The 15,244-nt window shown below is 47.9% G+C and overlaps 1 protein-coding gene across 1 annotated transcript; it reads left to right on the top strand.

Moving 5' to 3' along the window:
* Nucleotides 1-400: 400 nt before the first annotated feature.
* Nucleotides 401-14,540, top strand: chrd (chordin). Its single transcript, XM_023821465.2, has 21 exons — nt 401-845; nt 2,096-2,199; nt 2,837-2,963; nt 3,569-3,709; nt 3,924-4,041; nt 4,273-4,369; nt 5,259-5,400; nt 5,498-5,635; nt 5,753-5,835; nt 6,589-6,736; nt 9,205-9,311; nt 9,407-9,680; nt 9,769-10,010; nt 10,113-10,226; nt 10,335-10,529; nt 11,977-12,070; nt 12,175-12,234; nt 12,368-12,471; nt 12,773-13,045; nt 13,261-13,354; nt 13,455-14,540. The coding sequence occupies exons 1-21, from the start codon at nt 707-709 to the stop codon at nt 13,520-13,522; spliced, it is 2,862 nt and encodes a 953-aa protein (XP_023677233.2). The 5' UTR covers nt 401-706; the 3' UTR covers nt 13,523-14,540.
* The last annotated feature ends 704 nt before the right edge of the window (nt 14,541-15,244 follow it).

Here is a 15,244-nt window from a genome sequence, read left to right as displayed (position 1 = left end):
TAGGTTAGGATCCTGACAGATAAACTAACCAAACCTGTCAATCAAACAATAATAATTGATAGGCTACTTTAATTAATATATATTGCGTTATGGCTATTTTAAAGGGATGCAACGGCAAGTTTTATTAACGTTATATTTTTATTATATCTATTTAATTTAGATACAGTTTGATCAAACGAGAAATATTACAATGATTTTGCTTAATTGAAAGCAGAAAAGACTTTCTCAACTTGAGAATTTCTAACATTTATGGGAATTCAGTGAAAAGTATGGAATTAGACACTCGCACCCCCCCCCCCCGAATTTTTCCAGGTTTCTTCCCCCACCCCTTTCTCACCCCCTCCCTGTTGGTGACTGTCGGAGCTGTCAGGAGCATATAAAGCGGAAAGGCCGCCGGACTGTACACAAGTGGCGTACAAGTTTCCGAGACTCCATATGAGCCCAATACTCCTGTCCCGTCGTCATCGTGTTTTCTGCAGACTTTACTTTTTAGCTTTTGTAGGTCTTTAGCTTTTGGATAACTTCAGTTTAAGTTAATTTAAGGTCTTCATTTACTTGTGGGAAAAAAAAACCTTCTACCGGCGTTCAGACTCAGCTGGTCTGCGAGAAAGGTATTTCAAAGAGGAACACTGGCTTTTTGATACAGGGAAAACAGAGGACTTGGCCGACAGCGACTGCTGGGTCCTAGAAGCGGCACGTCACTGTGATGGAGACCGTCCGCTCGCTGGCGCTGCTGTGCGCACTGTGCTGCGCATGGATGCGATGCGGGCTGGCCTCTCGGATGAAGCCCCCTGCGCTGCCCATCCAGTCGGAGAAGGAGGCTCCCCCGTCCAAAGGAGCGTCAGGTAAGCCTTCCAACCTCCCGGCCCCCGGGTTTTCTCTAATACCTGCTTAAATAAATTATAATCCCAAAAAGACGCGTCGATGATTCAGGTTTACTAATCCGCAGGGTAACGGTACACGACAATTCGCAGGAGGCATACATTCACCACGTAATGGCAAAAAAGTTTAAATATTTAATATTTAAAAGTGAAAACTAAGATCGAAGTGAATATGTATAGGAGTAATGCAGGCGAACACTACTTAAATGATTGCGGGAAAGTGATTTAATGATTTAAGACACCACTTTCATACCGAAGAAATGAAGTCATTTGCAGACATGTAGTTTCCTTGCAGGGCTGCTCCTGCTGTCCTGCCTCTAGCAATAGAGTTACACCAAGAACAGCTTAGTCACAAAGACATATGACAACTGTGGAAATGCTGATCAGCGGTGTTTCCGTCGTTACCTTTCTGGGGGCGAATGATGTTGCGGGACTGTGCCAAGAAGTGAAGCATTTCAAATGTTTGTTACGGATGCAATCGAGATCAGCCCCACTTTGACTCGACTGAGCTCTTTAAAGTAGTCACTTAATGAAAGAATAATGTGAACCAGGCCGTTAGTAACTGAGGCAGACGCTCAAAATATGACCAACACTTAAGACTCCTAAATGTTGGTGGGGCTGCAGTATTGGCGCCTGCGATGCGTTTAACTCCCAGGATTATCTAGGGCGTCCAGGTTACCATGGACTCGGCGTGGATGCCGTCTTTCCTTTGCAATTTTTGATTTTTTTTCCCCTCTTTAGTGCTTGTGGTTGATGACAGAAACAAGGGGAACACATTAAATATGCTCTTTTATTTTTCAACACCCGGATTTTTTTTTGTCTCAGTTTCATTAATTCCATCAGGTCATCCCTAGCAAAGTTAAAACGATTACGCGGGTTTTGTGGTCTGGAAAACTTTCGGCATGCCAATACACCAAACTAATCCACTGCGGTATTCCTGTGGGCGGTGTGGGGTCCGATTTTGGGGATTTATTCTGTAGTTTTACGCGCTGTTAGCGCCGGACATTGTTGCGATATTTGGTGTGTCCCGATGTGTAGACGTGTTGTGGAAATGTACTACACATCCTATTATAGTGAAGCGCTTTAATGTGCACCGATTCCCGATTCCTTTTAGGCTACTGCAAGGTTCAACAGCTGACTCTCATTAAACCGTAGATGCCGCGATCTGCATGCATGTGTTCTTGTATTTGACTGAGTCTCCTGCTGTGTGGCAGGCTGCTCATTCGGAGGAAGGTTTTACTCATTGGAAGATTCATGGCATCCAGACCTGGGGGAGCCTTTCGGAGTCATGCACTGTGTCCAGTGCTACTGCGAGCTGGTAAGGCGTTCTCCCTGTCCTTTCTTGACTAAATCCATGCGATTTATTTGTAGGCCTGTATGTAAGTTAAACTGCAGTAATACGCTTTATCTGTACTCTCTTTTATGAATATTACTATTGCATTAGCTGCCAAACTAGCGAAACGGTAGGTGCTGGTTTTAATTATTTGTTTTACATACTAGAAATATAACAGAGATTGGCTTCAGACTGAATCTCAAGTACCGCGTTGTTTTTAAGATGGCAGAGTAGTACAGAACGCAGGACATTGCTACCGAGCCAAAGAACCGAATTTTCCATTACTGACTGATCTCATTGGGTGGGTGTCTGAGGACAACCAGTGATAGGAGGGTTAACGCTGCTTTATTTGTGTTGCGTCCTCAGGCACACCCAGGTAACTGAGGGTCACTATAAAATCTCACAACACTTTCCTAAATTAAACATTATGGATTTATTTAGCAATGTGTTCTTAAAATTGGATCAGTTAGTATAATTTCAGCCGTGCCTGACTGGTCATCAGGTGCTGCCAAATGTCAAATTAGTTTGCTAATCTTGGGTGAGCAGATGAAGAATTGGGTCCAAATTGAGAAATTACGTAAAATGACTTTGAAAAGGGGCTCTTTTTTTCCTTCTCCCCCAGCAAAGAAACCGTCGTGGAAAAGTATATGGGAAAGTGAGCTGTAAAAACATCAAGCAAGACTGCCCTGAACCTAGCTGTGAAGATCCCATTCTTCTGCCAGGGAGATGCTGCAAGATCTGCCCCAAAGGTAAGACACCCTGCTGTAGATCTACTGAAATCTTCTGAGGGGGTTCTTTTGAGGGAAGGGGCTTAACCAACAGTGCAGGGCTGCTGTGAGGGTGTGCAGGAGATCTTGGGTAGAGCTGAATGGGACAGGGGAACCCAAAGGAACATCTGCTGACTGCTTACCCTGACTGGACAAAACCTCAGCATCATGGTCCTGGCCAGATTTCAGTCATTCAGAATCTGTCCATTCCTTACAAGGGGTGCAGTTCCTCACTCTGAAAAAACTGAAGCAGAAACGTGAAGCTCATGGGAGCTTTATTGACACAAAAATGTTCTGAGAGCAGAAGGGAAAAAATGATTGGTTGAGAGAGATAACCAATCAGATATTGGTCAGATGTCAGACCAGCCAATCAGAAATCTTGGTCCCGCCTCCTCTAATTGCTTTGACCCGCCTCCTCTACAATCTGAATCATTCTTTCTTATGCCTTCAGAACATTTTTGTGTATGTGAAACTCCCAAGTGCAGACTTCTAAAACACTTTTGGTTTTGCTTGTGGAGAATTCTGCCCCCTGTTGGTGCTGTACATTTCAAAATACCCCAATGAGTCCGTGTGTTTGTGCTGTACAGGAGAAGAGGAGAAGAAGCAGGTAGAGTCTGTGTTCGATGGACTGGAGTATTTACAGGAGAAGGACGACGACTTACACAAGTCCTATAATGACCGCTCGTACCTCAGCTCTGAGGACGTGCGGCCTGGGGAGAGTCGAACAGGTAAGGGTATCCTTGCACACGGTCAGAACCTCTTGTCGATTTTACCGTAGTGTAGCCTTCTGGACCATAATCATATCTGGTCATATCATATCATGTCCTCTAATCTTGTAGGTCATAACCTTTAACCTCTTATTGGATTATCCAATGACGAGATGGACCTCTGCTTGAAGCCTGTTGTCCAGTGGTTCACAGTCTCCTACTCTTGTTTTCCCAGACTTTGTGGCGCTGTTGACGGGAGTGATGGATACCTGGCGGCCCAGTTCTAGTGGTGTGGGCCGGGCCCGTTTGTCCTTGTCGCGAAACAACCTAGTCTTCTCGATCACCTTCAAAAGGTACATGGTCAGAACCACTTGTCAGTGGGTGATAAGCAACTTCTCTGTCTTTAACCAAGGATGATTTCTTAGTTAATTTTATCTAACATTTATTAGTATCTAGACCATCTGGGTTGATATTAAGCAAAGAGTATAACTGGATCCAGGGCTGCAAGCATTGTCCCAGGTTTTGCCTTCCCTGTCTTTACATGTGATGGTTTCCTGAAATCACACCCCCATTTTCTCCTTCAGAATGGCACGACCCAGTCGAGTTCTATTCCAGGACAATGATGGCAACACCGTGTTCCAGTTCAGGGTGCCAAGGCCAGATTCGACACAGTCCAATATGGTGAGTATGGGGTTGTCAGCGAGTGACGCTGAATGTGGAAACATTGGCACTAGTGCAGAGAGGGTGAAGGAGCCAATGTGGAGATTAGCGTTAGCGCTGGTAGCAATGGCGGATCGAGTGCTGACCTTTGTGAGTCTTTGTGGTCAGTTGTGCTTCACCTGCGTACTGCCGTGGGCTCTGGGACTCGCTAGTCTGTTCGCGTGATTTGTGAGCTCTGAGAGACCTGAGTCGTTTGGCAGGTTTCACAGCCAAGCTGTTAAAAGTAAATATCCTGAACTTGTCAGAGAAAATGTTTACTTAAGAGAGGAACATAGCCCGACGCTACATCATAAGGACCTGCCGCAGCCCATAATAATGGACTGTGATTGGTCAAATGGCGTGTTTCCTGTATCGGATTCCATCGAAAAATGTCATTGTCATTCTTGGCCAAATGACCATTGGGACACACACAATGCTGGAAGCCATTTTGTGGTATATTTTCAAAGTGTGATTTCATGTGTGTTACAAATGGAATGAACAAATAATTATGTGAGATTAGGCCCAGCCTCGTGTTACGATGTGCTTCACTGCGATTGTTCGCTAAGCAAATATTTGCCTAAGGCTCTCTCTGGCTAGCAGCGAAGGGAAGCAGAGTGTGTGTCAGAGTTGGCATGAGGGCTTCGGATTCACGTCAAATCCAACCAGAAGCGATTCTGGGATTTTTTTAAGGTAGGGGGAATAAGGGGTTCCATAGTTTATGCAGAGCTGCCAACTTTATCATTAGCCAATGATATGGTTTGAATTGGTGAGTGACAGTGGAGGGGGCACTCCAGTAGCCAATCAGCTATGGCCCTGTATACACCCCTGGCCTCAAGTCCCTACCTTTTACATGTCTGCCTTTGCCTTGCAGGTATGTGGAGTCTGGAAGAACCTCTCCAAGTCTCAGGTACGTCTGCTGCAGGCAGAGCTTTTGCGGATCTCCATGGCGACCGGAGGCAGCCGGCAGGACGAGATCCGGGGCAAAGTCATCAAACACCGGGCACTGTTTGCAGGTGTGTGCATGTGTGCACACGCTCAGCCACACGCATGGACATATCTCAGCACGACATGGACAATGACATTCATCAATGTCCGTTTCCATTTTCCCAGAAACCTTCAGCTCCATGTTAACATCTGAAGAAGAACATTCTGGTATGGGGGGAATTGCCATGCTGACCCTCAGCGACACAGAGAACAACCTCCACTTCATTCTTTTGTTCCAGGGGCTCCTGGAAAACCATGAAACAGGTGGGGGGGGCACACGTGGGGAAACTGTCCTGATTCCATTGAAGGAGCTTGCTGTGGTCAATGTGCCCATATCTGTGGTCATGTGATTAAGGCACTTTTTTTTTTTTTGCCCCGCAGAGCACCCTCTAGTGCCCATCCGGGTGCAACTGCAGTACCGCCACCATGTGTTGAGGGAGATCCGCGCCAACGTGACCGCCTATGTGAGTATCTCAGACCTCGGGAGTGTGGTGGAGAGATGAGCCCTCAGGGGGAGAGGAGGGGAAAGGAAAAGAAGGAGGGATGGGGTGGAGGACAGAGCCATGCTTAAGCTGCTCACATGTGCGAGTGGTTAGCTGGGGCCGGGTCACGGCCGCGGAGGGGATCTGCTTTCCCTCTCCCGGATGCAGGGCAGGGGGCTACAGATAACAGCAGGAGGGGCTCAGCTGGGTGGAGCAGGCGTGAGTCTGGGGCTCCTCTTCTCCTTTGCTGTAGGGTCAAAGGTCACAGACACAAAGTCCATGAAGGTCACACCGATACGAGGTTCAGCACAGGAAAGTTATTGTGAGGATTATGCTAACAGGGTCTCCAGGCTTTATCTCACCCTTTATGCGTCTGAAAGGTCAAGAATACTGAGCCACAAAGACCAAGACCAAGACCAAGCACAGTAACTGCACTGACACTGACAAAGAGAAAAGGAGCTTCAGAGCTTTTTGACTCTCCACCCATGTGTGCATTAGTGTTTTCTTCAGAACTGAGCATAGATGAAGATATTTTGTTACGAGATAAAACAGAGCCTAAGTAACCCCATTTCAGTGATAACTCAGTTTTGATAAAAATATGCAGTTACACTGTTCCGCCTTCGTGTGGCAGAATAACCACACTGTGTGGAGCTCCGTTGTCAGCCTTTATCGCGGCCCACTGCGGTGTTATTACAACGGCGCTCTAATGTCGGCGCCGCTGTCACGTTCTTGCAGGACCCGGACTTCGCGGAAGTCCTGGCGGATCTCAACAGCCGCGAGCTCTTCTGGTTGTCCCGCGGACAGCTGGAGATCGCCGTGGAGACCGAGGGCCGCAGCCCACGCCGCATCTCGGGATTCATCACCGGCAGGAAGTCATGTGACAGTAAGGACAGAGCGCCGAGTGTGTTTGCTGCAGCTGCTGTTAGCTCACTCACACCTTCGTGTCATTCAGACATTGGAGACTTTATTTTTTATTTCGATCCCTTTCTCTCCTGAGTACTCTGGTGCTTTATTTCCCGTCACAGATGTAATCAATACACACAAGTATAACTTGCACTGAGGGGTCACATGTATAACAATGTGGGTGTGTCTGAAGTAAATTAACCACTTCACCCGCCGGGGACTGGTGGCTGTGATGTCATCAGTGAGGAACTCCTACCCTTCCTGTCTTATTCCGATGTGTTTATGTAATTCTGTCGGCCACACGCTGGCCCGATCATTTCTTAATACCTTAATCAATTGAAGGGTGGGGGAGGCTTCAGTTTGCTCTGAGGGGTCCAGCCCAGTCGCAAAGCGATATTCAGCAGAGCACAAGTTGTGGGTTTTTACAAATATTTATTCCGTACAAGTATTTAAAAATTTATTTGCTTTTGGGAAGCAAAGAAAAAAAAATAAAGATGCCACGAAAGCCAGTGTTCCTCATGACATGGAGCACGGTGAGTGTTTGTGAGCCGCCTGCTTGATGGTTTATACGCCCGAGGACCTAGAAATTTAAAATAGAGCTGAAAAATCCTAATTGGAGCGGGACACAGCAGGCGTAAGTGGCCGTAGTAGAGGCTACGAGTTGCTGGTGTAACCCAGTGACTGTGCCGTCAGATGTATAACGGTACAGTACATAGCCAACTTAAAATACCAATAATACCGGATAGTAATAATAAACATGTATTTGATGCATTTATTATTTACTTCACTGTCATTTTTATGACTTTAAAGTATATTCTTTCTTATACACAGTGTCTTGGACTTTAGGGTGTACGGTGCACTATACTGTATAGGTTTGTATATAGTGTTTATCAGTGTTTGCCAACCCAGTCCTCGGGGAACCCCTACAGTCCACGTTTTTGCTTCCTCTCAGCTCCCAGCGCACCTGTACCAGGTATTCGGTGTTCCTGATTGGCTGGGAGCTGGGAGGGAGCAAAAACGTGGACTGGGTTAGGAAACACTGGTGTATATGATGTTTGCAATGCCTCCAAGTCACCTAAGGTCCTATAACCCTGGCGTGTATAGAATAAAACTTGTTCTGCCAGATCTCTCAGTCAGGGATTAATTAAGGTTTAGTTCCTGGCATATGATACTTGAGAGGGAACATTTTTTATTTGTAATGTTTTTTGTTTGTCCGTATTCCGTCTGTTCAGCATCTTCCAGTCAGGGCGAGTGGTGGCATGATTCATTATATTCTCACAAGCATTTATTGTTTTAGAATTTATTGGTTTGAGTGTGGATTAGGAACTTGATCTAATTTTCAATGATATTTATGGTTATACATGTTTATTAGAATAATTATTAACAGTTACGCGTAATATTGGTTTAAGGTTTTCATAAACCTAGCAATAATTTATCGAAAAACACTTCTACTGGTCAGGGCCAGCCCCTGTTGTCCTACTCTGTGTCCCTTCCCCGTTTGGCCAGCAGGTGGTGCTGGTCATCCCGTCCTTTGTGTTAGTCTTTGTTCCCCCCTGTTACCTGTCTGGTCATGTGGCTCAATGCGTTGAGCATGTGGTTGTCTGTGTACCCTTCTGTCCTGTGTTTGAATCCTGCCTCCTGTTTTTGTTTGTTGCTCCTTAGTGTTTCTAGTTATTGTATCTGGTGATTTTGTATTTGGTTTTGTTCCTTGTGCCCCTGCTTGTCTTTACCTGTTTGTAATTCCCTAGTGTTGGTTTATGTTTCCTTGGTTAGTTCTTAGTTTCCTTGTTTTCCTATTAGTTTCACCTGTACCCTGTTTTCCTGGTCTCTGTTAATTAGTCTCACCTGTCCTGTGTTAGTCTTATTACCCAGTTTTGGTTTCTGTATCCCTGTATCTGTTCTGTTCCCTAGTGGTTCGTTGATTGTATGATTGCTGCTGCTGCTAGATCTTGAAGGTTTTGTTGTAGTTTAGTTTTGGATGCTTTGTTTGTTGCCTATTTTCCTGATTCCCATTTGTACATTTAGTCTTTATTTATCCCCGTTTTAGTTTTTGATCCCTCGTGGTCCTTTGTTTTGTTAGTCCTTTCTTGTGTTTTGCTTAGTTCGGTTTAATAAACCCCGTTTTTGTTCTTTTGTTCGTCCATCCTTTCTGTTCCTGCACCATGCCTCGTTCCCGCGCCCGAGCTGCCCGGATCCCTGACAATACTAAGATTTAAATATCGTAAAATCATAAGTGTGATAAAACAGAAACTGGATTGTTACACCTATTTCACTTTTATTTGAATGCAAATACAGGTAGAAATACTGGACTCTCTGCACATCCCTTTGTGCTTTGCACCAATCAGAATGTAACTGCATTCTTGAATCCCATTGGCTGGCGTTCCTACAGTGTGAAATGAAAGGACGTCTCTCGGTCTCTGACCCTTTTGCTTGTGTTGCCCTCCTCAGCGATCCAGAGTGTCATGTCCAGCGGTCACGCCCTGACTCCCGGCAAGACCGGCAGCGTGGGCTCCGCTGTCTTCTTTCTCCACGACAACGGGTCCCTGGATTACCACGTAAGCTCCCACGTCATCGCGATCATCTCCTCTGCACTGGCCCCACCCCCACCAGGCCCTCCTACCATGCTCCTCCCTGTCCCCCCCCCCTCCAGGTGCAGGTGGTGGGCGTGTCCAGCCAGGTGGTGGGTGTGACCATCGAGATGAAACCTCGGCGGCGGAACAAGCGCAGCGTGCTGTATGACCTGAGCGGCGACTATGCGGGGGGGCGCGCACACGGCAGCTGGAGTCGCATGGAGGCGCGACACATCCATATGCTGCTGCAGAATGAGCTGTTCATCAATGTCGCTACCGCACACCACCAGGAGGGGGAGCTCCGGGGGCAGATCCGCACCCTGCTGTACAGTGGCCTTGACACGCCCCGCCACGGTGAGAGAGCCTTCTTTGAATTTCATGTGGTCCAATCAGGGCTTGTAGGACTGAGGAAATTAAAACCCCACCCTTCCCTCACCGCCAGAGCTCCCTGTTCCGCTGGCGGGACAGTTTGTGTCACCCCCTGTGAGCACCAGTGCTGGGGGCCATGCCTGGGTGTCTGTGGATGACAGGTGTCACCTGCACTATGAGATCGTGGTGGCTGGACTCAGCAAAAGTGACGACGACTCTGTCAACGCCCACCTTCATGGATTGGCCGAGATTGGTGAGCTGCAGAGCAGCAGCCCCGCCCACAAGCGACTGCTCATGGGGTTCTATGGCTCTCAGGTGAGGCTTGCAGATGTATAAATGCAGAGAATGCACACATCCCAAAGGAATGCTGGACGGTCCCTCGGTGAGCTGAACTCTGTCCTTGTTCTGACCCGGCAGGCCCAGGGCATCTTGAAGGACCTGAGCCATGAACTTCTTCAGCACCTGGACGAAGGAACTGCCTTCATACAAGTCAGCACCAAGATGAACCCTCGAGGAGAGATCCGGGGGCGGGTGAGTCCAGATCGGCCACAGATGTGCTGTCAAGGTCGTGTCCTGTGTGTGTCTGGGAGGAGAGACTGACTGGCTGCCTGCTTCTGTCTCTCTCTCGCTCCCCCTCAGGTCCACGTGCCCAACAGCTGCCAGTACGGGAGCAGGGCAGAGACGGATGAGGCGGAATTCGACGACCTGCTGTTTGTGCAGGACCCTGAGGAGCTGAAGAAGGAGCCTCACACCTGCTTCTTCGAGGGCGAGTATCACGCCCACGGCTCACACTGGACGCCCCATTACAACAACTGCTTCAGCTGCAGCTGTCAGGTACCATGGAGCACTGTCCCACTCAGGACCACGTCTCACTCTCTGCCTGTAATGAGTCACTCCAGCTAGTCTCACTCTGTCTGTAATGAGTCACTCCAACGGTACATCTCACTGTCTGTAATGAATCACTCCTGCTATATGTCTCACTCTGTCTGTATTGATTCACTCCTTCTGTACATCTGTCTATCTGTAATGAATAGGCATGTAACGATGAATTGCGAATCAGTTAAAAATCGATGTAAATGTATGACGATTTAAACCGGCTGATGTGGAAAATGAATCGCTACTTTAGGAGTACTTCACAGTACTTTAACAGTGCTGGTGTCATTAAATCAAATGTAATATTACATCAGTTCGATACCAGATGTCACTGCATATTCACGTCGACGTCAGACGTCAGTTTTTGGTTTTGACCGAACGCGAGATGGCGAGCGAATTTGAAATTGAGGACGGCATGGTGGTGCAGTGGTTAGCGCTGCTGCCTCACAGTGAGAAGGTCCTGGCCTCGGTCCCGGGTCCTTTCTGTGTGGAGCTCGCATGCTCTCCCCGTTTTCGCTGGGGACTCCGGTTTCCTCCCACAGTCCAAAAACATGCAGGATAGGTTGATTGGTGAGTCTAAATTGGCCCTGTAGTTGTGTGAGTGTGTGTGTGTGTGTGTGCTCCCTGTGGTGTGTTGGCAATTGCCCGGGGTTGGTTCCCGTCTGCGCCCCTTTTTCCCGTAATAGTTTCCGGACCCCCCCCCCGCGACCCCAGTTGAGATTAAGAAAATTGATGGATGGATGCACTGGCTGATCTTATATCGTCGGTGTGGCAGCATTTTAGCTTTCCAGTAATCACAAACGAAAATGGCGAGAAAAGCACAGACAAGACAAAAACTGCATACAAACATTGTAAAAGACTGATAACATACACAAATAGCACAACGAACGTGCTTCAGCATGTCCATCAGCACCACAGTGAGCTGAGCAAAGATTATTAAAAGGGCAAAACACGCTAAAAAGCTGCACATACAAGCCTTAGTTTATTTATTTGAAGATTTTTTAATTTACTTATTTTGATTTGGGATTTTTTTAAAACATTATTTTATTCAATTTCAGTTGCACTGTTAAGAAGAGGACACATTTTACACAGTTTATAAATAAATAAAGGAATATTTTTTAATAAATTTGTCTGCGGCTCATTCTGCTAAAAAATCGCAAGAAAATCGTATGGTGACGTCAGAATCGTGAATCATATCGAATCGTGAGCCGAGTTTATCGTTACATCCCTAGTAATGAATCACCTTTTCTGTACGTCTCATGGCTGTATTGTCTGTTTGTAACGAATCACAGTGACATCTCACTTTCCATCCGCAATCAATTACTACAGCTGTATGTCTCTGTCTGCCTGTCATGAGTCACTCCAGCCCTGTGTCTCACTCCCCCACTGTCTGATTCACCTTGTGTAGAAAAAGACGGTGATCTGTGACCCCATCCTGTGCCCGGTTCTGACCTGTCCGCGCACCATCCAGCCCGACGACAAGTGCTGCCCCATCTGTGACGGTACACCTCGGCGTCTTTCTCCATGTTTCCCTGTTGTTGTGTTATTGCCTCCCCCTGGATATTTCCAGCCCCCGCCTGCTTAACCCTTCCCTCCCTGTCCACAGTACAAAGCAGGGAGGTAGTGCCCCCAGAGGTCCCGGAGAGAGCCGACGAGCATCCAGAAGGTGAGAGGGCCAGTCGGATACCTGCGTCTCCTGTCCCACCTCCACCTGTTTTTGTAGCAATCCCGAATGGCCCTACAGTGCCCCCTGCTGGCCGTGCTGCCCCTCTGATGTCACTGTCCGTTGATTCCCGCAGGCTGCTACTTTGAAGGTGACCAGAAGATGCACGCCCCTGGTACCACTTGGCACCCATTCGTCCCTCCATTTGGGTACATCAAATGTGCCGTGTGCACCTGCAAGGTGAGAGACTCTCTGCGTGTGCGTGTGGGTCAGGTATACCAAATGTCCCCACAATGTGATAAAAACTTATTTTGTCATTGTGGGGCCCATTTTTGGGTCCCCAAGGGGAAATTCAATTTTATAAAAATCAAAATCGCAATCAAAAGGTTAAGGTTGGGACTGGATGGAGGTTAAGGTCATCATTGTTTAGATTAGGACTGTTCCCACAAAGACATAATTACAAACCTCTGTGTGTGTGTGTGTGTGTGTGTGTGTGTTCACCCCCATTGACCGTTGCCCCCCACCCTGCCTCCCTCCCCAGGGCTCTACAGGAGAGGTGCACTGTGAGAAGGTGACCTGCCCCCCCCTCCCTTGCAGCCAGCCCGTGCGCCGCAGCCTCTCTGATTGCTGCAAGGTGTGTCCTGACGAGCCACGCCCCCTGGAGCTCCGCTCTGCCCCCGATCATGGCGAGCTCATGCAGGCCGACGGGGCACGCGACTGCAAGTTTGGCAAGAGTTTCTACCAAAACAGCGAACACTGGCACCCAAGGGTCCCCCTGATGGGTGAGATGAAGTGCATCACCTGCTGGTGTGATGTGAGTAACTAACCCGGTACCCTGCCCTCACACGCATTCAGCCAATCATAGAGCTCCTCTGGGAGGCTCGCATGTTTTCAGCCAATCAAAGAGCTCCATGGAGGGAACATTGCAGAACATTCCCTGAACATTCTTTCAAATGATGGTGTTTGCTGTGTGACTCAGGAGAGGAGGCGTGCTTTGTCTGTATGACCTGTATCTCCTCTATGTTCTAGCATGGCGTGACCAAGTGCCAGAGGAAGCAGTGTCCCATCCTGACCTGCAGCCAAGTCGTCCGCCGGGAGGGGCACTGCTGCCCTGAGTGCCAAGGTGAGGAGGGGCAGAGCCGCGGGGGAGTGGGGGAGTGTGTGACGTCACCTCTGCAGCAGAGAGACATGCAGACTCTTGTGTGACATCCCTTAATTTCCAGATGTGCTCAACAAGGAGGAGGTGGATCTGATGAAACTACCAGAGAAGAAGAAGAGCTGGAGACACTGAGGAACAGCGTGGCACCCCCACCCCCCCACCCCGCCAGCATGCACAGGAGGAGGGGGAGACAGGCAGGCGGAGGGGGCAGAGGAAGGCAAGGGACTGGGCTAACATGGAGCAGCGACGGCTCGTGCAAAGGGAACCGCTGCTTTTCTCGTACTTTTTCTGGAGAGTTTTCTTCACACTGCTACCTTTTCACTCTGCACCTTGTGACGACTGTTCTTTTATGTCACCTACTGTAACTGCCACCCATGATTGCACCACCTTCTGGTCAGAGCAGGACAATGCAAAGAGCTAATGTGGCCTCTGGATGGTAAACATGGCTTTCAAATGGAGGCAACACTGAGGTGCAAAGCAGACCTGGATGGGAAACTGGGCCCCACCTGCGTATCTCTGTGGATCTTCAGATCCTCTCAGGCAGCTGGCGACGGCTCAGCCAGTAGGCTGGGGCTTCAGTACGTTAGCGCCTAAGTAACCCATCAACCGTTTTTGCACAGCGGATATTGGATTTGCGTCAGTGCATAAGGAATGTCCTGTCCTGCATCAAACACAGACAGCCACTAGGAGGCGAGTGTGAGCGAAAGAGAGCTCTTATGAAATGCTGATGCTCGGCCTATTGGTGGAAGCTGAAGAATGGGGGCGTGGCCTAACAGGGATCAATGGTGGTGTGGGGGCATGGTCCAGCACAGATAGATTGTGGGGAGTTGGCATGGTCTAGCAGGGATCAATGGAAGAGAGGGGGCGTGGTGTAATGTTATTCAATGTGTGGAGTAGGGGTGTGATCTGACTCGAATCAATGGAAGTCGGGGCGTGGTCTAACTGGGATTCATGGAAGAAAGTGGGAGCGTTGTCAAACTGGAATCAATGGAAGAAAGTCAGTGTGGTCTACCAAAGATCAACAGTGTTATCTGTGTTCTCTTACTAATGTATATTATTATTTGTTATTATGAAACTTTGCATATTTTGTATTTATTTAATGTGTGGAAAAGTTAATAAAAAAACAGAGAATTGAAGGAAAAAACTGCAACGATCTGGGTCCCACTGGTGCCATTGCTTTTCATTGTTGTTGGGACAGGGAGAGGATCCAAGCGGAGGAGATGAAAGTTTATTTCTGGAATGATGGTCTGCAGACAGGCAAAGGGTCAAAAACCACAGAGAGGCCAGCGAAGGCAAACAAAACAGAAGCGTGTTTCCAAACCTGTAGTCCAAACACACAGCAAGTCGCAAAGCGTGCAAATAAAAGAGCAAGAAATCCGGGAAAACGGGCAGGGCTGCGGTGTACACAGAGGCCAGATCAGGATCAAACATTCAATATAGTGAGACACTCAGTACTTCTGGAGATGCGCGATGATATCGGCACAACATCGGTATAAGCCGATAAAAGCTTACAGTTCATCATCGGCATCGGCACGTACAAAAGTTTCTGCCCATAAGTCTGGCTGATAAGGTGGCATGTTGATAATGTGCAGGCAGCTACACCGAATGTGTATGAAGACCATCAGCAAGAAGCTTCAACATGTCGGCTGTATGGAAGTCTGTCAATGTACCTGAAACGGGTAACAGAATTACTATTTGCAATGGTTGGAAAGCGCTAGGGATGCAGGGAGGGGTAGAACAACTCACGTAACACTGCCGGTTTAATTACGTATCTTAAGAGTTGTCATTCTGAATGGCACAAAGACTTTCCCGACAAACAGGGAAGGAAAACCATCGGCGGCAGTGAAAATTTGT

The sequence above is a fragment of the Paramormyrops kingsleyae genome, chromosome 17, assembly GCF_048594095.1.
Source record: "Paramormyrops kingsleyae isolate MSU_618 chromosome 17, PKINGS_0.4, whole genome shotgun sequence".
NCBI lineage: Eukaryota > Metazoa > Chordata > Actinopteri > Osteoglossiformes > Mormyridae > Paramormyrops > Paramormyrops kingsleyae.
Note: the sequence above shows the minus strand (reverse complement) of the source record. Positions and strands in the feature narration are given on the sequence as shown.

What these genes read in the sequence shown, in the direction of transcription:
- chrd (XM_023821465.2), top strand. Translation starts at nt 707, where the DNA reads ATGGAGACCGTCCGCTCGCTGGCGCTGCTGTGCGCACTGTGCTGCGCA. An exon ending in TTCTCGATCACCTTCAAAAG is followed by an intron (nt 4,042 to 4,272) that starts GTACATGGTCAG and finishes TTTCTCCTTCAG; the next exon opens with AATGGCACGACCCAGTCGAG. An exon ending in ATTCGACACAGTCCAATATG is followed by an intron (nt 4,370 to 5,258) that starts GTGAGTATGGGG and finishes TTTGCCTTGCAG; the next exon opens with GTATGTGGAGTCTGGAAGAA.